At 50.0% G+C, this 27,761-nt stretch overlaps 1 protein-coding gene across 1 annotated transcript in view; it reads left to right on the top strand.

Moving 5' to 3' along the window:
* EPAS1 (endothelial PAS domain protein 1) overlaps positions 1 to 24,819 on the top strand; it is an 83,442-nt gene extending 58,623 nt beyond the window's left edge. Inside the window, exons 7-16 of the mRNA XM_084792793.1 lie at positions 9,167 to 9,273; positions 14,948 to 15,095; positions 15,723 to 15,937; positions 16,906 to 17,096; positions 17,799 to 17,909; positions 19,219 to 19,727; positions 20,515 to 20,641; positions 20,803 to 20,920; positions 21,146 to 21,319; positions 22,582 to 24,819. Coding sequence (XP_084648919.1) covers positions 9,167 to 9,273; positions 14,948 to 15,095; positions 15,723 to 15,937; positions 16,906 to 17,096; positions 17,799 to 17,909; positions 19,219 to 19,727; positions 20,515 to 20,641; positions 20,803 to 20,920; positions 21,146 to 21,319; positions 22,582 to 22,733 — 1,852 coding nt within the window. The 3' untranslated portion in view covers positions 22,734 to 24,819. The remainder of the gene's footprint in view (positions 1 to 9,166; positions 9,274 to 14,947; positions 15,096 to 15,722; positions 15,938 to 16,905; positions 17,097 to 17,798; positions 17,910 to 19,218; positions 19,728 to 20,514; positions 20,642 to 20,802; positions 20,921 to 21,145; positions 21,320 to 22,581) is intronic.
* The last annotated feature ends 2,942 nt before the right edge of the window (positions 24,820 to 27,761 follow it).

Genomic DNA, 27,761 nt, shown 5'->3' on the forward strand with positions numbered 1-27,761 from the left:
GGCTTTGGCTTGGATACTGCCCCACACTGGTTAGCTTTCTGCAGTCCGTTTCTATGACTGCCAGGTTTCTTTCAGCCTTTGCCCCTGCTGTGTACAGTATCACACTGGGTGGCTAGCCTCCTCCTGAAGACTTTAAAGTGACGTGGGCTGAGATGTACTCTAATCCCCAATTCCAGCCCAGGTGGATATTGTCTTGGGGGGGGGTGCACAGAAGCAATAAAGATTGTGGTCTTGGACTAGGCCGCCTAGGCTCTGATGTGGTCAGTGTAAGTTCTTACTCGCGGCTCTATGAGAGCTGAGAGCACACAGAAGGCTGCGCAGGGAAAGCACGCCATCTTCATTGTTGGGGTTGGCGTTAGGTGCAGGGCATGTGCAGACTACACCACAGTTCCCAGCCCCCACCCGTTCTGCTGCTCGGATCCAGATGTGGAAGAGAGAGATGGTGAGAACAGATTGTTGCAGGCAATGGCTTTCATGTGGCCAACTGAGGGCCTAGGCAGAGTAAACAGTACCACCATGCCCGAGTCCTTTGCCCAGTATGAGATCAACTCCTTGATGTCTCATGTCAGCTTTGTACTCCCTGACACACTCTGGGTCATTCCCTCTGAAATGAATGGTTTGTCCTTGGGTGTGTTTCATAGGGCCAGTGCGAGAAGAGGGCACAGCTGTGAACACACGTGGAAAAGCACAATGCCATAGCTTGAGGAGGCTTCCTGTCTCTGCTCATATCCAGCCCTGGCCTCCCCAAAGCAAAGATCAATCTCCCAAGCTCAAGAAAATGAGCTTGCTTCTGGAAATCTGTGGCCCCCATGAGCAAGAAGCTGCCTGGTCCTCTCGGTAGCAGGAGAGCGCCAAGGCCCATGACAGAAAGCTCCCGCCAGCCTCCCACAACTCTTTCTAACTAGATATTTAGGGGCATCTGGTTCACACAGGGAGGGGTTTCTGGCTTCCAAATTAGGCTTAGTCTTCCACTCAGAGTCTGGACAGACCCAGTGCTAGTCAGTGGCCTCGTCTCGGAATTGGCTGTCACTTGTGGCCCCATTTTAGAAATTGGGTAAAAGAATCCTTGACATATTCCTGTCGCCTAGTTCTGATGACAATAGAGTTAGGCCTCAAGGCACTGGGGGTAGTAAGTGTTGGTGTAATTAGGACACAAACTACCACCTTGTAGGGAGAGAAACCTGCACTCCATGGCAGCACTGATGGTCATTTTAGCATCGCTGCCACCGCTGTTATAGTGGTGGCCTCTGGGTTCCTGTCACAGAAGGGTGCTCATCACGTACAGTCCTTGTATCCACAGGAGCATTCTGAGCAGAAGACAGGGCCATGGGGTGGGCTCTCAGCAGTCATCAGAGGTACCCTGAAGGTCCCTATGCCTGCTCCTTGTCACCAGCCTTGAGGTGAAATCGTACGTGAGACCCTTATCCAGCAGCCTGGGAGTGGCCAGGGCTGAAAGCTGAACAGATCTCAGCCATGACCAGGCTTCGTAAGCAGGGCAGCCCTCGCCATCTCCAGATAGCAGAAAAGAGAGATCGTTACAAGGAACTGGCCTCAGGCTTTGATTCTCTTTAGGGGAGGGAAATTTCCCCCCAGAAAGCTTGGTTCAGTGCTAGGCTGTTCAGTAGCGCAGCATCGTGGGTACCGAAAGGCTCTGAAGATGCCATATACACAGGAGGAGGAGAGGCACCACAGCGACTTCTTCAGTTTGGCTCAGGACTGGCAGGTACAGCAGATGCTATCGATGCTCACTTGAAGGAGCCTGTGATTTGGGGCTTTGTGACTCATCAGGTAGAGAGGTGCTGCTTCTGATGTCTTAGGACACATATTTTCCCCATAATCTTGCCTTTCAAGGAAGCTGGCTGCATGGCCCAACATGAATTCTGTTATGCTGGAGAGATGACTGCGGAGGGAGTGCAAGCACAGGGTGTCACATGGAGCATTTAACCGATTAGCAGATTAGTTAGCCAGAGTACAGACGTGTGACAGTTGATGAAGGGACTATTTTAAGGGTTTAATCCCTCAGTGTTATTTCTCGGTTGGTTTGGATGGGGGTGGGGAGGAGCTTGTTCTGCTGTCACTGTGTCGGGATGTGGAACAGCGTGTGTGTGTGTGTGTGTGTGTGTGTGTGTGTGTGTGTGTGTGTACACTGTCATGCCCTCCTGAGAGCTATGCTTCTAGCCCAGCCCCTACCTGTGATAGCCAGTGCAGAGCAGGGCTTCCTCACTTTACCCCGTGAATCTTTCTGTTTTGGTGACATCTGACACAAAGGGGCTTATTTACCCCTCATGAAAACTACTAAGAATTTGAAGCAGGGCAGTTGGCATCCATGGTTACGTTCGAGTCAGTTTGACGTCCCTTTGGTTGTGTCTCTGGTCTTTGTATAGCTAATAAAACACAGAAGGGGAGCCGGGTGGTGGTGGCTCACGCCTTTAATCCCAGCACTCGGGAGGCAGAGGCAGATGGATCGGATCGCTGTGAGTTCGAGGCCAACCTAGTCTACAAAAGTGAGTCCAGGACAGCCAAGGCTACACAGAGAAACCCTGTCTCGATAAACAAAACAAACAAACAAAAAACAAAACAAGACAAAAAGGGATCCTAGAAAGAAAAGAGAGGAAGGAGAAAGTAAAACAGACAAGGGAGGTTTCTGATCACTTGTTGGACTCTTGGGTTTCTACAATCAATGCATTTTAAAAAGTCACATTTATGTCCCCTGAGGGCATAGCGGCTTGATTAATTATTTGAGACAATAAATACTTTAAAACTATCCAGTGACTTCTGTCATTCCCATTCACGTACAGGAGACAGTCATGGCTTACACAGTCTCATTCCTCTGAAAAGCTTGGGGCTGTACATGTTTCAGATTTGAGAGTTATGGGGAAATTTTGCATAACTTTTTTTTTTAAGATAGGGTTTCTCTGTGTAGCCTTGGCTGTTCTGGAACTCACTCTGTAGAGATCTGCTTGTCTCTGTCTCCCAAGTACTGGGAATAAAGGCATGCACCAGCACTGCCAGGCTGTTTTTCTTTTAATTAGTTATTTATTTTTATTTTCTGTACGTTGATGTTTTGCCTGCACGTGTGTCTATGTGAAGGTGTTGGCACTCCAACAGACTTACAGACAGTGGTAAGCTGCCGTGTGGGTGCTGGAAATTGAACCTGAGTCCTCTAGAAGAGCAGCCAGTGTTCTTAACCACCACGCCATCACTCCAGCCAGAACCTGAAACACTTTTAAGTGTCATGTTGACACATTTTGAGCACCAGGTTGTTAGATGAAGGGTGCTCAGCCTGTTTGGGCTGAATGCTGTCGCCCTGACAACAGGAGTAAAGTTGCGTAACCAGGTTAAAAAGGCATGTGTTCCCTCTAGTACCCATCCTCCCCAGGCCGGCCTGCAATGTGCAGCCATCCTCCTGCCCCAGCACCTTGAGTGCTAAGGATGTCTTTATTGTCAGTGTAATTGATGCTCTTCTCCACTGTGCACTCAAACATAAGAGCTAGAGTCTGTCTGTGCTTCTTAAAATCCTAAGGATCTAACATTTTGGGGAATAAGGAAGAAATGACTCCTGGTGGCTAAGTGTTTTGAGCTTGAGATATAAACAGCTTGATGAAACCACAATGAAGGAAGAAGAAATCCTTCTCAGATCCCTTTTAAATCCATGTGGAGACGCCATCTAGTGGCCTAGTGGAATAACGGTGACGAAAACCCGAGTTACCAAGAAGACTAGAGGTTTTCTTAGAAAAATCATGTGTTAGCTTGGTGTGATTCTGTGAGTCTTCCTGTAACTCCGAAAGATGTATGAAGTTTATAGTGAGCATTTAAAACTGATGAATAAGACCATTTAGTCTTTATAGGCAAAGGATCTGAGAGCAACCCTGTTTTGTTAAAACAACACAAGACGTAGCCACGAGTTAGGTTAGGAAAGCTTGTGGTATAGGGCTAAAGAGATGGCTCAGCAGCTAAGAGTGCACACTGCTGTTGCAGAGGACCCGGTTCGGTTCTCAGACCCACCTCCATACACACATGCTTACGACTACTTGTAACTCTGTTTATAGGGGACTCCAACCTCTAGCCTCTGAAGACATCTGTTCTCTCTCTCTCTCTCTCTCTCTCTCTCTCTCTCTCTCTCTCTCTCTCTCTCTCTCTCTCTCCACACACACACACACACACACACATACACGTAAACTTAAAATAAATTGTTGAGGAAAAAGATTTATTGCAAATTCAATTTATTCAAAGAACTTAGAAACAGTAAGATGGCTAACGTGAGAGAAGAGTCGAGCACCGTGAGAAGATTATATATAAAGAGACTTAAAAAGTGCTGGACTGGTGAGAGGGTGCAGCGAATAGAGGCACCTGCTGCCAAGCCTGAGAGCCTGAGCTGGACCCCCAGGGCCCATATGGTGGAAGGACAGACCTGGCTTTCACAGGTGCTCTTCCAACCTACACACACACAGACACCACACACACACACACACACACACATACACACACACACACACACATCATGGCATGCACACTCACCCACATACACACAAATCAAGAGGAAATTAAAAAGCACCAAAAGATGTGAGACACGTCTTTTATGAAGAAATCTCTGGGGTGTTTTAAGTCCAAGAATAAAACAGACTGACTTTAAGCAAATTTGTGGTAAAATATTATGTTCTTTATTGCACATTGGATATGTTTACTAAACTTTTTGCTGATTTTTCTAGAGCATGATATTGCTTAATTTCAGGATCATCTTTTATAAGGACCATATACATATTATGGTTGAAGATATAATCGGTTCTAATTACTTTTGCAGGCCTACTCATTAGCCTCTCTGTACATCTCAGGGGTTATCACATGCTTCTTTACACCCTAATGAATGAGCTCTGTGTCCTTGTATCCGCTCTGCTGATAACGTTCTGGAATCAGGCCTAACCATGCCAGAATGTGTAAGAACCATGCGCACGTTAACCCACCTCATCTAGACTGTAGAAAATGCTCTATAAATTCTCTCTGAAGTTTGTCTCAAAGCTTACTAGCTCCATGGTTCAAACCACTGCATGGCCTGCATCTCACATTTCTCTCTGACTGTTGTTTGTGGGGTTTTGTCTACCGAGGGATGGCTGGTGGCATGCGGGGTAGAAGTGGCCCGGAATGGACCTTTCGGTAGATGACATCACCCTCCAGACAACACATCTCACAGAGAGGGTAGATCTCTTGAGAGGATCTAGATGTCATTAGAGAAATGCGTTGCCAATGCTTATAAGCATGCGGAAGCTGAAATGAGTGTCTCGGGAGTCATTAAAATGCGGATGCAAAGAGCAGACAAGTGTACACATTTATTAATGGAAGCATCGCTGGGGAAACAAACAGGTGGTTAAAAAGTGCTCAGCACTGGCATCTGTATAAAGAGCTCAAATACTCCCTAGCCATCATATGTACATGATTTACTTAGCAAACCTTTTGCCTCCGTAGGGAGCAGAGATGGAAATGGTACCCAAGTCTTCCTGGCCTCCAGGTAGTGGCATCTGAAGCCACTGTCCCCCTCTCATGAACAATCTATGGTGGCTAGAACTGGGAATAATAGAGGGGGGCCCAAGAGGCATGTGGCTGGTTTCTCCTGCCTCTTGAGGGGACAGCACTCAGAAATGTCTCCTCCTGACTTTCTTCTGGCAGTCCATCCCATACATACATCGAGACATTTGTTTTTATATACCACACTTTAGTGTGTGTGTGTGTGTGTTTTCTTGCCTGCATTCATGCTTCTGAAGGTCAGAGGTCAGCAATAGGTATCTCTCTCTCTCTCTCTCTCTCTCTCTCTCTCTCTCTCTCTCTCTCTCTCACTCCTCACCTCATTTTTTGAGACAGCCTCTTGCAGCGAGCTTAGAACTTACTGTTTGAGCTAACCTCACTGGCCAGTAAGCTCCCAGGAGCTGCCTGTTACAACCTCCACCACACCCAGCCTCCAGCACTGGGGTTACAGCACGTTCTGCCAGTTTTTTGGTTTTGGTGGGTTTTGTTTGTTTTTTGTTTTGTTTTACGTAGAGGCTGGGGATCCGAACTCAGATCCTCATGCTTGCACAGCGAACATTCACCCCACTAAGTCGTCTCCCCAGTCACACTTGTAGACAGTTTTAAGAATAAAGAGGAACTGTGGGGCAGCAAATAAGTCGTCTCGCACTTTACAGGCGCACTTCACTTCGAAGGCCAGAGTCTCGTCCACATATTTTCCAGGGGTGACACTGACTTCAGGACAGAGTAATCTCAGTGTGTAGTGCCTGCCTCCCTGCTTCTTGCTCCCCTGCCTCCTCCCAGCTGCCGGCTTTGTCCGTGTCTCTGCTCCCTTCATCTTTGGTCTACTTCTTACTCTGCTTGTTATTGAGGAATCTATTCTGTCCTCCGCTTTGAAAGCTGACAAATCAAATCTTTTTACATTTCCCACTACTCTCGGATGACCCCCGAGTTGCCTTTCAAGTTTACGAGTGACCCCAAATGATTCTTCTCCCAGTGAGTCAAGGATCTCTAATTAGGAAGGCAAGGGCAGTTCCTCTGCGCTGATGGAGAGAGCAGATGCCACTCTTATCTGGGGGAAATAAGCAGGGAAGGCCCCAGGGGCCGGAGCTGCCACTCTATAAACAAGTTCGGTTCCTTAACCTCCCTGTGGCGTCGGTGTGCCTGCAGTTGGGGGCAAATGGCCATTCGCTTTAAGTTGGGGCTTCCTGGCTTTGTGAGGTCTGACAACCCGAATGTTCTGCAATTGTGTTCGGGCTATGTGTGTTTCCCAGCTTTTACAGTCGTGTGTTTAAAGAAATGAAGAGGAAGACATTAAATATTTATTTTGGCTGACAAGATAAATGAAAGCTGCTAGTGGGAAGATAACTGGCAAGTCTGAAATCTAGGTTTGTTTGTCTTCCAGAGTGTGCCCATTGTGTGCCTTTGAATGGATGATACAGGAATTAGATAAAAAGCATCTTATTATGAGGTTGATTATAATATTTACTCGGAGCATTTTGATGGAAAGATTCTAATCGTGAAAGGAAGTGGAATTCCTCCAGGATCAAGTATTGTATCTTTCCTAGAAGGCCAGTAGGCACAGTACTGAGGGTTTCTAGAAAATTCTACCTCTGCCCAGTGTGGCTGGCAAGTGAATGGCCCTATAAGTGGTCTGTTGTCGCTGGGCAAAGTTTGAAATGTATTCAACAGCTTACCAGGGATGCTATGTGGGGGGTAGTACAGACAACATTGCTCCTTTCCTCATTCTCCTCCGACTTCATCTCAGCCTTTGGGTACCAGCTGCGGCATCCAAGGTACCAGTGACATGTCCATGGCCAGTGAGCCTAGAGACCAAGTGGGGACGAATCCTCTTGCTATGAGGATGGCCAGCTGGCACACGTACTCTGCCAGCCTCTCACTAGGGAAAGCTCCACAGGGCTGAGACAGATGCACTTAAGCCTTTCAGTCAGTGGCGCTAACCTTTGCTTGGCAAAGACTCAGACCCCCAGCATCCGATCTGGTCAGAAAGCATTCCTCTTGTCTGATCACATGACGGCAGGCGCCACACAGAATGGAAGGACAGGCTGAAGATTGTGATAGACTGCTAGAGGTACTTTAGTATGTACATGTATGTGCGCATACATGAAAACGTGTGTGCAGTGAGATGGTTAGCCACGCTTAAGGAAGGGAAATAGATGGTGAGTGACCAGGTTCCTTAGTGGTGCTAGATTGGCAGGCCTCGGTTGTACCTTAGGTATAAGGAGATTAGTGCTCACCCAGAACTCATTGTGGGAAGGCAAGAGGAGAAAGCGGAAGATGCAAGAGGCAAATACATCCTTCTCACTGCACATGGCCTTTAGCCTCTGCAAGGGATGAAGGAATTGGAGGGGGCTCTGGGGAGAAAGAGGGGGCTCAGGATGACCCTGTAAGAGTTAAGGCTTGCAGACGATTGGAGGAGAGAGAGGACAGAGGGTACAGTGCACACTGCAGGTTAACTGAAAATCAAATTGCTTTGGAAACCAAGACTGGACTCCGGGGCGATACAGAACCTAAGCAGAGAGTAACGGGTCTAAAATAATCCTTTAGGAGGATCGAGTCTGACAGCCACAGACATGTGACCCAGCAAAGTGAGCATCCGGGCCTCTTGTTTTCCTCTCCTTGTCCTTAGCCTCTGCCCAGGGGACACAGGCCACAACTGTGCCCAAAGGCAACGTGTTCCCAAGTAGGACTGTCATAATGAGCCCCTGCCATCAGCTCTGACTTGTCATACTGTGCTGGGCACACTGGACGGTGCACTCATGAGAAAAATGTGTAAAGTACCAAAGATGGAGAAACAGGACCCAGGAAATGACATGTGGCACAGATGGTGGCCCGTGCAATGGTTCTAGGGGAGGCCTTGGTTCACTCAAATGCCTCCACCAGAAGCCTTCAGCACTGCTTCATGGCTCTCCATATGTGCTTTTTCCTGCCCAGTTCCCACCCAAACCAGACACAGACAGAATGAATCCACCCATGCTTGGTACAGTCACACCCTATCCCAGTTTTGTAGCCTGTTATCTTCAAAAACTGGTTTTGTGTTTCTTTTCCATAGCAACCTTTGTCTTTGTACCTCCTAGAAAGGAGGTGAGTCCATCAGGGCAGCCATGGGAGACACCTAGGTCACAGGTGACACCCGAGAAGCATGGGGGGCAGGCATGATAGCACAGAGGGCTTTTCCTGTCTGGCTCCCCCTGCCCTGCTGTCTTCCCACCTGGGCCCAGTCAAACATTTCACAGCCTCCACCTGAATGATCTTGAGCTGGCAGTCAGGAAGCCTCAGCTCTGAACCGGGCACTTGTGTGGATGTCAAGCCAGCTCTCCGGCCCCCTGGCTCTCCACTTGCTCATCTGCATGAACCAGGAGGTTGGAGCTGTGTGAACCCTTCCTGACCCCCAGGACTTCTTAGACAGTAGGCTGAGCAGTGGAGTCCTCTGAGTAGAACCTCAGGAAGGGCAAGAGAGGAGGGGGGCCGGATCCACAGATGCAGGCTGAGGTCCATGGGGTTTTGCTTGAATAAATAAATGGTGTGACCTGGGGGATGTACCTGATGCTCTTGGTTTAGCTTCTGAAGCCCTGGTCACATGCTGTGCCGAGTTTATTTGGTCTTCCCCCCAACCCCCCCCTCACCTGCTGCTTTCTTTCTAATTCAGAATCATGGAGCTGATTGGTTACCACCCTGAGGAGCTACTGGGCCGCTCTGCCTATGAGTTCTACCACGCCCTGGACTCGGAGAACATGACCAAAAGTCACCAGAACTGTGAGTGCCTAAAGTAGCTACCTGCTAGGTACCCTGTGTCCTTGCAGTGTGCCCTTGAGGAGTGTGATTAACAAGACATGCTTCGGTTACTTCCTTCCCAGAGTCGCCATCTTGGGTAGCGGATAAGGTAAGATACCTTCAAGATGGTCAGGGAGCCACAGCTACCACCAGCCTATCAACGCTTTTATGCAAATTAGGAAAAAGACCGTTGAGTCCTCTTGAGTAGTTAACATTGTACATAACCCTCAAGGGCAGCCCTGGGGGGGCATCTATAGTCAGTGTATAAGCAGCTTGGGTCTGCACTATACCTGGGCATAGAAGACAGGTCTGGGAGAGTTGAGAGGAAAGTGGGCTTGCACTGGATCCGTTATGAGGTTAGAGAAGGCTGGGGCTAGACAGAGGAGCAGGTGGTAAGAGAAGAGGCTGTCTAGGCAGCAAGTGTAAAGGCCGCAGGAAAGCATGCACAGCGAAGAAACTCTGGAATGGGACTACCCAGGAGACCCCCTATCACGGAAACATTGTATCTTCGTAGGGCACACGTGCCTTCTGTGGTACTTGAATGTGGCTGATGCAATAAGAAACATTTTTTTTTTTTTAATTTCAGTTTAAGTTTTAAATAACTTAAGTAGCTTTATATGGTGTGTGGCCACCTCACTGGACAGAGTGGTTCTGTAGTGTTCCCCTTGGCCAAGTTCCCAATTTAGTCTTCCCATTTGTAGATGCTCCCGGTAAATCCTTCAAAGCCATGAAACCCCATCAACATGTTAGAACCTGTACCAGGCAATTTGAGGACTAGGACTTGGTAGACATGATCTCTACCCTAAGGAGTCTTGTTTGGGAAGCAAAAGGCAGCTGAGCTCCTGGAAGCTGAGTGACCTTTGACCTTAGTGTCTCCAGTAGTACCAGGGGTAATACAAATACCAGGTGAATGATGATCTCATAGACAAAACCGTATTTGGGAGAGAGGGCATCCAGGCACGACACTGGTACAGACGGTGCTGATGTGAGGGTGGGATAGGAGGATTCAAACACCGAGAAGCTTCCTTGCAGCCACGCTGGCAAGGTAGGAAGTAGAGAAGTGTGGCTATCTGGCTAGTCCTGGTTGTCTCAAGATCTGGACATAGAACTCAACTCCACTAACTGAGCAGGAGCTCCTCAAGCCGTATACAGCGTAGTTTTCTCAGGGAGTGGGGGATGGGGTGTCTCTTTCAAATTTACCATTCTGGTTCCCCCCCCCCCCCGAGACCTTTGGGTTTCCTCTGATTTAATAATATCATTAAAGTATCTCAGACAAGTCTCCCACTTCCTAGATCCAGCCCCACTCAGGGGTCCAGGGATGGCAGAGGGAGGCCAGGGCACTCCCGGATGCCATGACTGTGACCCAGCCAGAGAATGCAGGGTATGGCACCAGCCTTCTCTTGGAGGGGCCAATGCTTTTGTGTATCTCAGGGGTTCCCCACTCCCAAGGCAGGTTGGTAGAGAGACACAGCTGTGCTCTGCCCACCTCTGGCCTGGTTTATCAGCCAATGCCTCGGGGCCTGGGGGAATGGCTTCCTTCTTTTCCAGGCCTTCTCAGCCAAGGGACAAAGGCTTTTTGGGTTTATTGGTTTGTTAGTTTGTGTGTGTATGTATGTGTGTGTGTGTGTGTGTGTGTGTATGTGTGTGTGTGTGTGTGTGTATGTCTTCTGGGAGGGATAAGCAGAAAAAGCACTGTCAGAGAGCTCATGGGGTGTATGGAAAGGATCTCCCTTTTAGGGCTCCCTCATCTATAAGAAAAGATAGCGCACACACACAAAAAAGTTGGTCCTATCAGTTTGCAGCTGACTCCTAAGCAAAATATGTTGGGAAAACTTTTTGGTTGGATGTTGTTTCTACTTAATACATATATTTAGTACCCCTCTGCACGCTTAAAGAAAATTCACAGTCTAAATAGAAAGTACAGACTCTGGGGTTTTTTTTTGGGGGGGGATGTTTGTTTTATTTTTGCCCACTGGGGTTAGGTAAAGACCACAGAGGCCCCTATTTAGCCAAGAGGCCTGCATCAAGCTAAGGCAAGTCTACATGCCATGGAAACAGGGTCAACGGTGATTAGTGACAGGAATCTCTCCACCTCATCTTCTCTTTGCCCTGTAGATCCCCTGCTGAGGTGGAGGCTCAGGTTTGAAGCAGGTCTAGGTTATGTGTGTGTGTGTGTGTGTATGTGTCTGTCTGTCTGTTTGTCTGTCTGTCTACAATTCATCTGTGTGTGTGTCTCAGCCTGTACATGTTCCTCATCAAAATGCCTGGAGAAGCTCAGTCCTCAACCAGATTAAGATAATTGAAAGTCATCATTTCCAAATGGCTTAATAATTTATACATTGTGACTTGTCAAAGGAGGGATCGGGCTGGTTTCGCTTTGTTGTGCTCTTAGGAAAACAAGATTAAAGGCCATGAAAAGCTTATCTCCCCCTCACCAAGGCTGCCACTAATGAGATGATTAGAACGCTGGTGTGAATTAGAGGCCTTGCCTGCAGTTACTAGAAATGCTGTTAAAACCTCTGCTCGGCGAACTTTTTCATCAAAAAGCATAAGAGCCTTGAATGTGGTTTGCAGTAAGAATCGTCTGAATGAGTTCATTCCAGGCTTCAAGTGGTACAAGAGTTGTTTCACCACATAGGTGGCCAACATGGCACCAAGAAAAGGACAACAGAGAAGACAAAGGCTCCTTCCTTGGCCAAGGAATCTATGATGGTTTGACGGAAGTGGCCGTAGCTGACTTTGCCTTCTCACTTGCTTCTGGCTCAACACGATGCATTCAGAGAGGATGCCACTGCCCTGGGAGTCAGAAGACCGACTATGGAAACACGGTCTCGGTTGTCCTGTGCAGTGTGAAACACAGCCCTCCCGGCCTGAGTGTCCCTGTGATAAATGACAGCGTCTCTCCTCCCTCCAGCACAAGATTCCACCTAAGAGATTTAGATCCGATGAAGATGACACCACCACTGTGGGAAAATAATTTGGCTTCTTCTGATGATTAAAACAAAAACCAACATGGTCTTAGCATGTAATCTAGAAGTTTCACACCTAGCTACACCCCCATGAGGAGTGGGGCCATGCTTAGACAAAGATTTAGACACAGATGTCTATCGCAATCTTATTCACAACAACTGAAAACTCAAACATCCAGGCGAAGGAAAAAAATGGTCGTAGTACTCCCATACAGCGAGACAGCGCAGCCCCTGCCCCATCCCCCATGAGAAGGGATGGATCACAGAAACATCTGCAACAACGCGAACCTCAGAAACACACCATCAAGTATAATAAAGCCAGACTCATGGACCAGACTTGAGTGATCCCCCTCCCCCCCCTCCCCGCATAAAAGTCTAGAAAGGACAGGAGATGGTGACGGGAATAGATAGTGCTTGTCTGGGCAGAGGTTGGAACTAGGATTAGTTAACCATGGGGACCTTGGGGCTGGGAGAGATGAAGCATTTGGCGCCTTTGCTGTGGTGATGGCTACACAGGTGCTGACATTTGTCAAAACCCATTGCACTACATGCTAAAAATGAATACATTTCCATGGAAGGTAAACTAAAGTCCAATAAAGCTTGTTTGGGGAAGGCAAATGAAGTTGCAAAGGGGAATCTAATTTAGACTCTTAGGCCTGAGATGTTGTGCAAGTCAGCAGTAATGCTTAGCCAAAGGAAATCTGCGCGGGCTTCAGTCGCCACAGGTGTGAAACAGGTGTTTCACACACTAATGATAACCCATGCAGCAGCTTGTCAAGTGAGGCGACAATGGCAGTGATCTCCACAGGTGCATCACATGCCGGGCCCTGACCTAATTGTCACACGGACTTGAAGTCATCACACCAGGCAGTTGTGGGCTCTGTGGAGCAAGGCACACATGTCATTCTCAGTCATCCCTGCCGCTTGTTAAGATTTTCAAGAGGGGCCAGGCGTGGTGCCACATACTTTTATTCCAAGCACTCAGGGAGGCAGAGGCTGGTGGATCGCTGCGAGTTCGAGGCCAGCCTGGTCTACAAAGTAAGTCCTAGATAGCCAAAGCTACACAGAGAAACCCTGTCTCAAAAAACTGGAAAAAAAAAAGTAAGAAACCAAAAGAGATTTTCAAGAAAGTAAGATGTGCTAAGACACAGGATCGTGGTTGGCATCACTATGAAGGAAGCTGTTTCTCTACCATGCTGGACTGAGGAATAGGAAGGTAGCCCATGAGCTGACCAGGAGACGTAGGGAGACTGTCTACAAGGGAGCCTGGATCTTCTCTCACAGAACCCCTGGAGACATTGCCTGGCCCTAACTGGCCCAGTACCTAACCTGGCTCGGGGAAGAGGAGGTTTCTAAACATTTATGTTCCCGATGAGGCAAGTGAGTCCATTTGATCCTTAGCACAAACAGCAGCAGCATCCTGGACAGTTGACAAGGACAGTGATGAACATGCGGTTATTGTCAATACTGCCTTTTGCAGAAGAGGAAACCACACCAGGATTGTTCCTTCCCCAAAGTTCCCAGACTTCCTGAGCCTCCCGTTGTACTGCTCTGCAGTCCTCTGTGACCTCGGCACTTCTGGGATGGAGCTCCGAGCAATGAATCCCCAAGGGATGGAAATCCAGTGGCCAGCTTAAAAAAGCCAGCAGATGTCTCTAAAGTCAGCAGGCGTTAGAGCAAAGGAGTTCTTGGTCATCTTTTTTATCAAAAATGGAAGATGCACTGGGCAATGAGGAAGAGGATAGTCTAGGATGTGGGACAGCCCACTCCCATCCCCAGTGCTTTTAGACAGTGATGGCACTTGGAAAATGAAAGCTTAGAACAATCTAGAAGAGGAAAGAAACTCTAAGCTCACTGGGTAGCTGAAAGACAAGCTTAAAGACTTTGCAGTGGCTGATGAGGAGGCTAAGAGGAGGCTACTAGCCCTGAGTTCCAGGCCTTTCTTTACTCCAGCTGTAAAGTGCAGTCATTTGTCTACCAATGTCTCTGGCCCCTGAAGTAGTAGTCCTAAGAGCTGACTTTGAAAGTTCAAGGGTCACAATTAAAAACAAAAGAAAAACATAAACAAAAACCTCAGCTGGGCCTTTTGGCACAACAGTGAGCCTGTTATTCGGCAGTCTAAGGCAGAAGAACTGTTCAGTTTAAGGTCTGGCTGGGTTTCAGAGTGAATCTGAGGACAGCCCAGCCAATTACTGAGACCCTGTATCAAAATAAAGACAGAAAGGGTTGGAGCTGCAGCTCCAAGCAACAGCACTTGCTGAGCCTGTGTGAGGCCCGCTGTTCATCCGTCACAGTTCGTGCCTTTCTCCGAGATGAACTCTAACCTCTACCACCTACACTGGGTGAAGCCTGTGAAGAAAGTAGGGTGTTCCTTCTGGTTGTCCTCAACTGAGCTGTCTGGGAGTCCGACAGCAAGGGTTTTTGGCAAGCCATCGCAGAGCTGTGGCATGGGTCACTCCCGTACTGGACAGGCTTTCCTTCAATCTGCCTGTTCCTCTTTTTAAAATGAAGAATTGGCTGAAATAGTCTCCAGCCCCAGTCCCTGTTCACTCTTCCTGGTCGTCAGTGCCTAACTGGCAGCTCTGTCTACCCACCTCCCCCTGACAGGTGACACTTCCTGTGGGATCTAAGTGTGTGCTGCATACTGCTCCCGTTCCTCTCTCATCTCTGGCTCCTTTCTTCCCTAGTGTGCACCAAGGGGCAAGTGGTGTCTGGCCAGTACCGGATGCTAGCCAAGCACGGAGGATATGTGTGGCTGGAGACCCAGGGGACGGTCATCTACAATCCCCGCAACCTGCAGCCCCAGTGTATCATGTGTGTCAACTATGTCCTCAGGTGAGTCGCAGAGGGAGTGGACAGCCTCTCGGGACCCTCGGCCGTGCCTCCATGCACTGTCTGTGGTGTGCGCCCTTCTAAGTGAGAGGATTTTACATGGTGATCTTAGGAGTCATGTTCTAGAGATTTCTTTTCCTCCTTCCTCTTTCTCCGTTATGCTGCCATGCCTCTGACTGGTGCTGAGTGGGAGCAGACTGCATACAGCAGTTGCTTAATATTGTGTGAATGGGAGACAAGAGAGCTGCTCGAGTGTTTTCTGTGGTTGCAGGGGGAGGAGGGGGTGGGATGGGGGGGGCGGGGATGATGTTCTTTCCCTCCTCCACGCCTGGGAAGAACGCGAGAGGCTCATGGGAAGGAGAGTGACACAGGCCTACAGGCCTCTTGCGTGCCCACAGCTCAAGCACAGGGTAGCTCTCGCAAACAGCCCGTAGGCAGAAGTTACCCTCATCGTCTCGGCTTCCGTGGTGATTGTGAGATTCTTTCCAAAACACCAACAGAACCCCTGCCCATCTCTGGTCTGAGAGGCTTGGCTATATCAGGCCTCTGACATGTCTGGGGGAGCCAAAGGCTTTTGCTAAAATTTAAAAAAAAATGCAGATGCCCTGAACAGTTCTCTCACCCCGTCAGTGAGATCCAGAAGAACGATGTGGTCTTCTCCATGGACCAGACTGAATCCCTGTTCAAGCCCCACCTGATGGCCGCGAACAGCATCTTTGACAGCAGCGGCGACGTGGCTGTGTCTGAGAAGAGTAACTACCTGTTCACCAAACTGAAGGAGGAGCCCGAGGAGCTGGCCCAGCTGGCCCCCACCCCAGGGGATGCCATTATTTCTCTGGATTTTGGTGGGTACTCTCCAGCGTTCGCTGAGCCCACAGAACCCTCTTGGACTTGGGGTTGTGCTTATTATAACAAGCCTCCCCAGGCACAGCTCCCCCAAACCAGAGCCACACTTGGCCCTTGCCCGTGTTGTGCTACTCGCTTGTTCATGGTCAGGGTCTGCGTGGCACACAAGGACCATAAACTCCCTGGCTGTTGAGTTATATGCCTTCCTGAAGGGCTAAAGGAGGTGGCCAGTGGGAGGGCTGGCTCCCTCTTGACTGTGAGAGCGAGTTGAGGGACAGAGGCTTCTCCTCATGGGTCTCAAAGAGCACCCTCTAACTTAAGTGGAAGGCTAACTAGGACGAGTAGAAGGAATAATGCCAGAAACACAGTGGAGAGCAGCCTGGGGCCCAGGATGAAGCCCACAATGCCTCTCATTTGCCCATCTTACTGGAAGAGAAGCTACTGTGGTCCAGGCAGAGTTCTCAGCTATTTCCTGACCCCTTGGACTGTCCATGGAAAGGCCTCTTCCAGTTTGTACCCTCCCCTAGCCCAACTGTGACTGTCCCTCTTTGCACTCACTTGTCCTCCCCACCTTTCATGTGTGCAATTGAGAGGCCGTAGGAAACTCGACTCCTCAGAGAATCATAAATGACAATAACCCTTGCAGCCCCCAGCTTCATGACGACACTAAGGCAAACAGCCCAATTCTCCTTTGGTAACTTCCTCATCTACATTCTAGAGTGTTCTATGGGCAACAGCAGCTTCTAATAAGTCCAGTCTCTGAAAGCCAAGTGTTCTCTTTACAACGAGTCCCCATATTGCGTCATAGCTCTGGTCAAACGCCCTTTGGTCCTAGTTGGGCTGCAGGGTGCTAACGGCATCAATCCCAGGCTCCCTCTCAGGACCTTTTGTGAAACTTCAGGGCTTCTTCACCTTGGGACGAGCCCAGCCCCTGCGAACGTTCACCGAGCGTGCCTTGCCTTTGCAGGAAGCCAGAACTTTGATGAGTCTGCAGCCTACAGCAAGGCCGTCCTGCCCCCAGGCCAGCCATGGGCGGCAGAGATGAGGGACCACAGTGCCCAGAGTGAGTCTGGGAGCCTGCCCGCCTTCACTGTGCCCCAGGCAGGCACCCCAGGCAACACCACGCCCAGCGCCACCAGCAGCAGCAGCTGCTCCACGGTGAGCCCTCACCCTCCAGGGGAGCACACGGGGTGGGTGGGCTCCTCATGCTCTGGTACCAGACAACTGAGAAGAAATACTGTCCCCTTCAGGTTATTGCTGTGTCCCCTAAGAGCGGCTGGGACCAGAGCTGTCTGTTGACTCTTAGTGTCTGTCCCCCACCTCTCTTGATCTGCTGATGCCTGAAATCGCACAGAGAACCTAGTTCGGTGTCTGTGTGAACCAAAGGCTTCAGCCACAGAGCCCTATTGACCACAGCCTCTATCCAATTTGTGCCTCTACACACCCTAGGACAGCAGTTCTCAGCTCCCCTTAGCAGGTGTCAAATGACCCTTTCACAGAGGTCGCCTAAGACCATCCGAAAGCACAGATATGTACATCAGAATTCATAACAGTAGCAAATTACAGTTATGAAGTAGCAACGAAAATAATCGTATGGTTGGGGGGGGGGTCACCACACCATGAAGAACTGTGTTAAAGGGTCACAGCATTAGGGAGGATGAGAACCGCTGAGCCAGGAAGTGATCCGAGCCTTCCCTTAAGGGGAGACTAAGGCTCAGGCAGCTTGCAAATAGTAGCCCCTTTGATGGCTACTGGGTGGGATGGTGCAGAATGGGCCCAGGAGCATGCTTGTCTGCCCTCAGTGGGCTTCTGGGGAGGCGAACGCCATGTTCTTGACTCGGCCTGCCCCTTGGTGCCCAGCCCAGCAGCCCTGAAGACTACTACTCATCCCTGGAGGATCACCTGAAGATTGAAGTGATCGAGAAGCTCTTTGCCATGGATACGGAGGCAAAGGACCAGTGTGGCACCCAGGTAGGCCCTGTGTGGGTGATGCAGAGATCCCTGGGTGCTGAGCAAAGTTGGGGACAGGGAGCCTGTGGCCACTTCTCCTCCCACTGTTTCATTGCTCAGTCGTGTGCTTCTCTTTTTAACTGTCAACTTTATCTCCTCATTATTTGGACAAATACCTTCACACTCGTGAAGCCAAACTTGTAAGGAGGTAATTCTTGAATTGATGCAAGATGCAATTTGAGTTCAAGGCCAGCCTGGTCTACAAATCGAGTCCAGGACAGTCAAGGCTACACAGAGAAACCCTGTCTTGAAAAAAAAAAAACCAAAAGAATAAAAAATAAAATTTAAAAAGATTTTAAAAGGGCCGAGCGTGGTGGCGCACGCCTTTAATCCCAGCACTTGGGAGGCAGAGGCAGGTGGATTACTGTGAGTTCGAGGCCAGCCTGGTCTACAAATCGAGTCCAGGATAGGTAAGGCTACACAGAGAAACCCTGTCTCAAAAAGAAAAAAAAAAATTAAAAAAAAAATAAAAAATAGTTTCCCTTTCAATGCTTTTCCTTTAAATCATTGACAAAGGCACTATGGAGTTGTATATTCAATGACGATTTCTTGCACAGGACCACATGTTCTTGCACAAACAGTATGGAGGTTGAGGTGTGTGGTGGGGTGCACAGCTCTCCCGGGGCAATCCACACGCCCCCGTCTGTCTAAGGCTGAGTTCTCCATCCGGGCTTCCACCCTGCTCCTCAGCATGCGCCCTCACCCTCTCCCGCAAACCTTCCATTGTCTCTGTGCCTCTCTCTGTCCTGCGCGTGTCTGTGGCGTTTCTTAGCACAGGCAGGCAGTCTTGCTTCAGCGTCATTGTCTGGATCTGCAAAGCTGTGTCTCTGTTCATGAGTGTTCTATTGTGACAATGGGGATGATGGTGGGAGCAGAGGCGGGGGCTCTATGAGGACCAGCTGGTGAGAAGGGCAGCCCCTTTGCAGGGCCTATGAGGGCGGTGAAAGAAGCTGCCCTTTATCCCAGGAGCTTGAGTGCAGCAAGAGTAGGATGAAGGGGCAGCCCATGCAACAGGCAGGGAGCTTGTCTCCCTGAAGGAAATGGGCAGAGTAGGCTCTACAGCGCAGGCGTGGGAGCTCAGAGTACGGCGTGAAGGGATAAATGCATGGGAAGGTTAATATCCCAACAGAAAGCTTGTGCCCTCGATGGCCAATCTGAGGGTTTCCAATAGAGGTGTTTGCATGGAAGGGTGACAGTTTGAAAAGGCCTGGGTTGGATGTGGACGGGCTGGCCACGGCGCCCCAGCTTTGCTCTGTGCCCCCCCCCCCAGACGGATTTCAATGAACTGGACTTGGAGACCCTGGCACCCTACATCCCCATGGATGGGGAAGACTTCCAGCTAAGTCCCATCTGCCCAGAGGAGCCACACATGCCAGAGAGCCCCCAGGCCAACGCCCAGCACTGCTTTAGCACCATGACAAGCATCTTCCAGCCGCTAGCTGTGGGGGCCACCCACAGCCCCTTCTTCCTGAACAAGTACCCGCCGCAGCAGCTGGAGAGCAGGAGGTTGGGGCCTGAGCACCGGCCCATGTCTTCCGTCTTCTTTGATGCTGGGGGCAAAGGGTCTCTGCCGCCATGCTGTGGCCAGGCCAGCACCCCTCTCTCTTCTATGGGGGGCAGATCCAACACTCAGTGGCCCCCAGACCCACCATTGCATTTTGGGCCCACAAAGTGGCCTGCCGGTGACCAGGACACCGAGTCCTTGGGGTCTCTGCAGTTGGGGCCATCGCAGTTGGAGCCTCCCAACATCTCACCTCACGTCTCCATGTTCAAGATGAGGTCAGTGACAGATGTCTGGCCGGAGGATATGCTGGGCAGGGAGGGATAGGCACATAGTGGGAGCTCTGCCACCCCACACAGGCTTCCTGCCCCACTATGTCCCCACCGCACCGCCCACTCTGCAGGCAGCTGCTGCTCTACCTAGGCCTCTTCCCTGGCATTTGAGAGCTAGAACCCCAAAAGAGGAGGAAGGGCCTGATGAGTACCCAAAACCTGCTGTCTGTCTACATTTTGGTCACCCCATGGGTGCTTTCCTTACCTGGGGTTCATCTTTGGGCATGGATAGGGATTTGGGTGACCATTTCTCCATAATCCTGTGCTTTTCATCTGCCCAGGCTCCTCCCCCGGAGCCTCTGTGGGGTATGCACAGGTGCCAGCATTTCCTGTCTCCCCAACAGGCTCTATATCAACATACTGTATCAATAACAGCTCACTGGGCTCACGTCCCAGAAGCTGGTGTGTGATGCCTGTAGTATGTGCCCTTTGTCGCGCACCCCAGATGGTCCTCTGAGTGGGAGGCACTGACAGAAATCCTTGTAGAGACTGAGGCCATCTAGCTGGGCAGCCGCCTGTGAAGGCAGGACTGTGGGCTACCTGGGTAGGGCTGAGGAAGGCAGGTGTGTGGAGGGAGTGAGGGGCAACTGACCTCTTCGGCGTCTTACCAGGCGAGCCTTGGCTGCTCTGTCCTATGGGTTTATAAGCCGCCTCAGTCATAAGTGTTGGGTCCTGGTAAAGATGCCAGGCTACAAATCCCTTCACGCCTGCTCTCTACTCTTGGGCTTGGCAGGTCTGCAAAAGACTTCGGGGCTCGTGGCCCGTACATGATGAGCCCAGCCGTGCTCGCGCTCTCCAACAAGCTGAAGCTCAAGCGCCAGCTGGAATATGAGGAGCAAGCCTTCCAAGACACAAGCGGGGTAAGGCCTCTCTACCGTGAATGGAAACCGTGGGCAGATGCAGGTTGTGTGCACCTCCCTGTGCTCGTCCTACCTGCTGCATCTGTGTGGTGCCCCCCCTCTCCCCTCCCCCCACCTCCCACCCCCAGCCCTATTCCTCCAGCTATTCCTTACATCTGCAGGGGGACCCTCCAGGCAGCAGCAGCAGTTCACATTTGATGTGGAAACGTATGAAGAGCCTTATGGGAGGGACCCGTCCTTTGATGCCTGACAAGACCATCAGTGCGAACTTGGCCCCAGGTGGGCAGACCTGCCCCGGGCGGGGAGGGAGGGGGGATCTGATGGAGGGTTGGAGGTTCAGGACCTGCTCCCTGGGTCTTCTTAGAATGAGCTATATCCATGGCATGAGTGGGCTCCAGGTTCTGAGGTCTCTACATGACTGCTGGAAAAGAAAAAGTAGGCTGAGAGCTACCATCTGTCCTATCAGGAGGCACCACATTTCACTGTCTGGCTTGGATCTTCCAGATGAATTTGCTCAAAACTCCATGAGAGGCCTGGGCCAGCCCCTGAGATACCTGCCACCCCCGCAGCCGCCATCTGCCGCGAGCCCAGGGGAGAGCATCAAGGGTGGGTACCCCCCACAATGCTACGCCTCCCAGTTCCAGGACTACAGTCCTCCAGGAGCTCAAAAGGTGTCAGGTAAGTGCTTTGGGGACTCCCACCATAGCCAGGGCCTGATGCACACAGGTGGCCTGACTGGGCAGGAAGCTGGGAGGCAGCCACTCGCAGGCAGTGCCTCAGCTGGGTCTGAGGCAGCTAGGTACAGTCCACAGGGCTCTTCAGCCAGCCAGCCAGCCTGATTGAGGGTGGGCTAGCCAGGACCAAATCTCCTAAGTCTTCATCCCAGGCCTGCATGGTGCCGGGCCCAGGATGTATTTGACCATGACTTGTTCAAAGAGCCCCTTGAAGGGCACCGGCCCCCTCAGTGAGAATCTGAGGAAGGAGAGAGGCCTCTCTGGATATTGTCCCAGAGGGTGGCCCAGCAGGCTCTCCAGAGGGCAGGTCTAAAGCACTAACACCAACTAGGGAAGCTACAGAAGGGACTTGCCTCTATGGAAAAGTGGGTTGGAAGGCTTCACGTCCGAAGTGCTTCCGGGCTCTTGGCACCAGAAGACCAAGAGTCTATGTCTTTTTTCCTCAGCTCCCCACTGCCTGGAGTGTACGCACACAGCATGCTGGGGCATTTCTCTAAGAGCTTGCACAGGGCACTCATGGACAGGAAGCTTGTTGGTGATCTAGAAGGTCAGCTGACACGAGGATGTGTTTCCACAGAGGCCCGTGCCCGGCATCACTCAGCACAAACACTTTGTGGTTTGGGAAAGAAAACCCCAGACCCTTGTGTACAGTAGTATTTATAGTTGAGTTCTCAGAGCTCAGCCTGTGGAACTCCAAACGCCCTGGGCAGCTGCTGGGCTGGCAAGCCAGAATGTTTAAAAGAGAGAATCTTGCATCGTTCACCCCCTGGTACACATCCTGTCAGCCGTAGTCAGCAAATGACAGGTTTCCCCAGCCCTTGAAACCAAAGCAAAAGTAACTGTAACTTAGGGCATTTCTGACCATTAACTGAGTAAATGAAATTACCAAGAGATGGAGTGTTCATAGGAGTACAAACAAGCAAGAGGAAGAAGCAGGTAGACCCGAGGAAGGCGAGGCCGCAGGGGACAGCTCCACCCCTGGGCTAAGACACCTCTGCTGTTGCTTCAGCCTTCTGTGGGTCTCAGTACTGCCGCCACACGCCCTCTGCTGGCCCTGCCCTCTGAACAGGGAGTGGAGCCCAGGGCAAGAGGCAGGCAGCTGGAGACACGGTCCTTTTCACTCATCACTTACAGTGGAGTGGGCACTATGCCGCGAGTCCATGGGTCCCGCCTTTAAAATCCCCTCCCTCTCCCCCCGTCTTTCAGGCATGGCAAGTCGCCTGCTGGGGCCATCGTTCGAGCCTTACCTGTTGCCAGAACTGACCAGATATGACTGTGAGGTGAACGTCCCTGTGCCTGGAAGCTCCACACTCCTGCAGGGGAGGGACCTCCTCAGAGCTCTGGACCAGGCCACCTGAGCCAGGGCCTTTGGCCGGGCGTGTCCCTGCCCTGCCATCATGTCCTGCCAGCTTCACCTTCCATCTGTGTTGCAACTAGGTATCTCTAACACCAGCACACTTCTTCCGAGATGTCCTCGCCTGGCCTGTGTGGCCGGGTCACCAAGCAGTGGCCTTTATCTGACATGCTCACTTTATTATCCATGTGTTAAAAAATACATAGTTGTTTGACCTGCTGTGTTTTTACTGTCAATGAAAATGTTCTGAAATTTTATAAGATTTCTCCCTCCCTCCCTTGAATTACTTCTAATTTATAATCCCCGACAGTTTCTCTCTCGCATTCAGTCTCTGCACTAACAAGCGTGATGGATGTTGGCTCTCCTGAGGGAAAGCTTCGGCTTCACTCAGCTGAAAAGTGTTTCTGTCCTTGTTGTTGCCAAAGAGAAAAGGATTTTACTTTTTACTTTCCAAGCTCCACTGTTCTCTCTCTCTCTCTCTGGCTCTCTCTCTCTCTTACATATATACACACACATCTAATCGCCATATTGTAAAATTTCGTGCTATTTTTAAAGCTAATTCTTTGCTCTGATTTTCATGACTGACGGGGCAAAAACAAAACAAAAGAAGAACCAATGTGAAGGGTGCCCTCTGAGGTCACCTGGGAAGCTCCACGGTGGCTTTCCTAAACCGTTTGGTGGTGTCCCATCTCACCCCCAGGTCCAGTGGATTTTTTTTTTCTTTTTACTATTGCTCAAAAGCAAAACAGGTTTGTTTGTTTGGTTTTTTTTAATGAAAATTTATGTCTGGGCTTAGTGTTTATCATATATGTGGGTACTTTTGAATATCTAAAGACTTAGAAATGGAACCCTGCTCACAGAAATCCCTTTAACAATCTTTTTAGTGCTATTAATTTTATTTTTCTGTGTTCTGGGCACTATAGAACTGTTGTGTACTCCTCTATGCTAACATCGCTACCCATCTTCTCTCTCTCTCTCTTTCTCTCCGGTGAGTTTTTTGCTTCTGTGATATGCTGTAGGTGTGATAAGCAGTCCCAGGAGTGGAGTCAGTAAGGGGGAGCCCTGCGAGCTCTCTTCTCTCTTCCTCGTGTTCTCTGTGTATTGTGTATGTATGCATCGTGACTGCGGCCACGGGGGCGCTGATGGCACGCCGCGGGTGGGAAGGAAGCGCTTTCAACTTTTTCACGTCTCAGCCCTTCAAGCGCAGTGAGCTAGGTGGCTCTACCGATCCCTCATGCGGCACATTTGGGTATTTCCACAGCTACCATGAAATGGTTTTAACGGGGAATTCACAAAGCAAGTGAGGGTTCAGAAATAGTGTAGTGACCCAGTCCTTGGAGCTAAACTGGGAGAGGGTGCCAGGTGGAGGGCAGCAGGTCTGACCAGCCCTACGCCCTGCCACACCCACAGCTTGCAGGGGCCGATGGCCCTGTACAGCCAAGGTGCAGCGCCCCCAGCTGGCGAGCAGCAGGCAGACCTCTGTCGATGGCCTCTAGCTGAGGTCTCTCAGTCACATGAAGTGGCATGAGTAGGTAGAAAGCACTGAAAATAATGTTCCCAGAGCACTTTGTAACTCACTGAGGAGGAGGGATAACACCTTTTGGGGTTGTGACACCAATCAACATAAGATGATGTTGACTTGGATACAATAAAACTTTAAATACACACAAAGCCCTTCAGGCAAGGATGCAGTAAGCTTAAAAAGGACTTACTGCTCAAACCAAAAATTAGTGCGCAAAGTCACTCTACCTAAAGTTACCTAGGCATGGTGGTGTCCAAGTCCACACTGGTGCGCAGCGTGGCCCGACACACAGTGACAGAACTTGAAGGGTTATTGACATGTAACTGCTGGTATCTGATTTCCTGTGTTGTTGCCTCAGCATTAAGGGCATTTTTCCCTTTGCAGTTTTACTAAAAACACTCTGAGAAATATTCCGAGCTTCATAGTAACCTTTCCTGTCAATGTAACAACTTCATGAACATTACTGCATTGTCAAATTCCTACTGATGACATTATAACTGTACGGGAGCTTAACTTTATAAGGAAATGTATTTTGACACTGATATCTTATTAAAGTATTCTGATCCTATTACTGCTGGTGCCTCTTGTTTCCTGTGCATTTATCGTGGGCTGCTGAAGTGCTTATTCAGTAGCATACAGAAATGAACACTAGAACCAGACTGGACCGACCAGATGAGATCACCCCACAGGAAGTCTGATGAAGGGAGGGAGACATTGGTGCCTGGCAATTGCCTAAGCCAGACGCCTTCCGCTACCTTCCGCATGTCTGCAGATACTGTGTGTCTAGGAAGAGCTGTTTTCTCTGTATGCTAAGAGAAATGGAAGAAGCCATGATCTCTACTTTCAGAAACCCACATGAGACACTGAGGAGCGTGCTGGTTCTGTGTCTTCACACTGTTCATCCAGCAGAGGTTCCAAGGAGAAGGGCATCCTGGGCCCAGGCCAGGAAGGACTTCAGTGTGGAGCCAAGATCTTCCTAGGTAGACTGTAGGTAGAAGAGAGAAAGACAGCTTCTGCCCGGGACACAACACAGAAGTCCAGGGCTGGGCATGGGCCTCATGGCTCCCTATTCCAATGGCAGCTTCTGTCAAAGTCATCAAGCAGGTTATCTTTGTGGGGGGATAGGGAAGGGGAGGGAGAAGGCAGGCAGCATCTCTGTGCCTAATAGGCAGCCCCTATGACCAGCGGTCCCAACATCTCTTTATATGACTGATGTTCCGGGCTCGTATTTATCTTGTTAGCGCCAATCATCCTGAGCAATGCTGTGAGGATGCATTTCGTGAATGAAACCAGCATTCACCGTGACCTTCATGTGCCCTAGCTCACTTGTAGGGGACACACAGCTCAAGTCCAGTACTGCCCTTCCTCCATGCCCCGAAGCTGGCTATGAGATACATCCTATGTTGGGCCCATTTACACTTTCAAATAGAAAATTCCTATCTGAGCTTGAGACTTGGTTTGGTGACTGCTTTTGTAGAAGACCTGGGTTGGATTCCCAATACCCATGTGTTGGCTTACAACCACCTGTAATTTCAACACCAGGGGATCTGATAACCACTTCTGATCTCCACACATGGACACATGTGAGCAAAACACATATATCATATAAAATAATAAATAAATATAAAAGAAAAAAATTTTAAAAAGAACACTCCAGATAGTGTTAGTTTAACTCTAGACCTTCTGGAGTTGTTTTGGTTTGTTAGTTAGTTTGTTTGTTTGTTTGTTTGTTTTTGCTTCTGACCTTTTTCTCTTGGCTTGGTTTCTGGACCTTGAAGTGGATTATCTGGACCCAGCCAGGCTCCTCCTCACCTTCATCCACCATCTTGGGCTTCCTGAAAAACCTCACCAGTTCTTTTCCTAAGCCCTTCTGAGAATGACACATTTCACCTCAAGGAACAGATCAACTCGGAGCACGAGCAAATTCAGGCCTCAAGCCTGGAGGAGCAATCTCCTGGTCCTCGGAGACTTCAGTGGGCCTAAATGGCCTATAATGGTGTTCTTCGGTCTTAACCATTCCTAAAGCTGTGGTTAATACTCCAGGCCTTGGTGGAGTGGACACAGTGTCTAGCATCTCTCACTTCCAGGTCCAGTAAGCAAGCAAAGGGAAGTAAGAGGATGCCACTGTTCCCCGTGGACCAGTAGGAGTTTTCTGTCTTTTGAGGGGAGGGGTGGTATGAGAGTGTAAGACACAGAGCCCACCCAGCCATGGCTGCTTCATGTTTTGCCTCAAGGCATCCAGGGAAGACTGGTTTAGGAGCAGCTTTGTGCCTGCACCAGATGTGCCCAGCAGCAGGGTCAAGTCCCTACACAGGAATGACAGCTGTGGAGCCTCTGAGCTCCTCCTGGTATAGGTGTGTTCTCTGTCAACAGGCATGCTGTCTTGGCATCCAGCTCAGAATGCTCTCTGGAAGGGGGGACTCAGACTCCAAGGCTAGAATACCAGGGCTCAACCAGCCCCCTCCCCTCACAGCAGGACAAACAGTGGGCTAGCTGAAGACATGACACAGACTCATTTCCTTTATGATGTTTAAGCTTCAACTGACTCCTGCCTTTTCCTCTTTGCTTGTTCATCCTGGGCTTTTGTGAAAGAATGTGTGCTCTGTAGAAGAATGGTCAGAGTAACCTGTTCTTTCTTCTCTGAGGCGGGGGTAGCCCTGGATCATCGAGGCAGGGATGATTGTATTAACACAGAGTGACTGTGGATGCTGACGGGGGCCTAGAGAGGGTTAAACCCAGACTCAGGCTAAGTTTTCAACTTCTGTTTTTTCTACCTAGGGAGACTTGAATGCCGGGGAAGCAAAGTCTTTAAGGGACCTGCTCATAGTCATACAGACACTGAGAGACAGGGCTGGGGAGCAGAGCTCGGCCTAGCATCATAGGAACAAGGACCAGTTTCCTAACCAGGGAGGAAGTAGACGGGACCTCTCACACTTTGCCTATTCCCCAGCATGGCCTCATAGGTCTCCAGCCTCTTCCTGTTCCTCTACCAAGGGTACTTTCCAATTCTAAAATGATGGAAATGTCACCTCTGCCTTTTTTTTTTTTTTAATGCTCCGTTAAACCCAGTGACCCCTTAAGGGAACTGCTTGGCTACTGGGTAACTAACCTCAGTGAAATTTCAATTGATTCTTTCTCTAATGTTCCAAATCTCCTTTGGCTTCATAGCCAATGAACAGGAAGCCAAAAGCCAAGACAACAGTGCTTCACCCAAGAGGGGACCATGGCCACAAGCTGGCCTCACACTGGGATGGGAGGTTGGACAAAAAGACTGAACGCTCTCCAGAACTTGCTACCCTGCAAGCCATTGTTGGAACAGTCTGGGTGGGGAGCTGAGGGCAGGAACAGCCAAGTGAGCGAGCTGGTGGGGGGGATACACAGACTGCAGCGCCATGGTTCTTCCAAGAAGCTCTCTGGGAAGTGATGCAGGGAAAGAGTTGGGCTGGCACATGTGTGTCACTGGAATGAGCAGGCTTTCGAAACAGGGTCTCTCTGTGTAGCCCTGGCTGT

Source organism: Acomys minous, assembly GCF_964271855.1.
Source record: "Acomys minous genome assembly, chromosome: 8".
NCBI lineage: Eukaryota > Metazoa > Chordata > Mammalia > Rodentia > Muridae > Acomys > Acomys minous.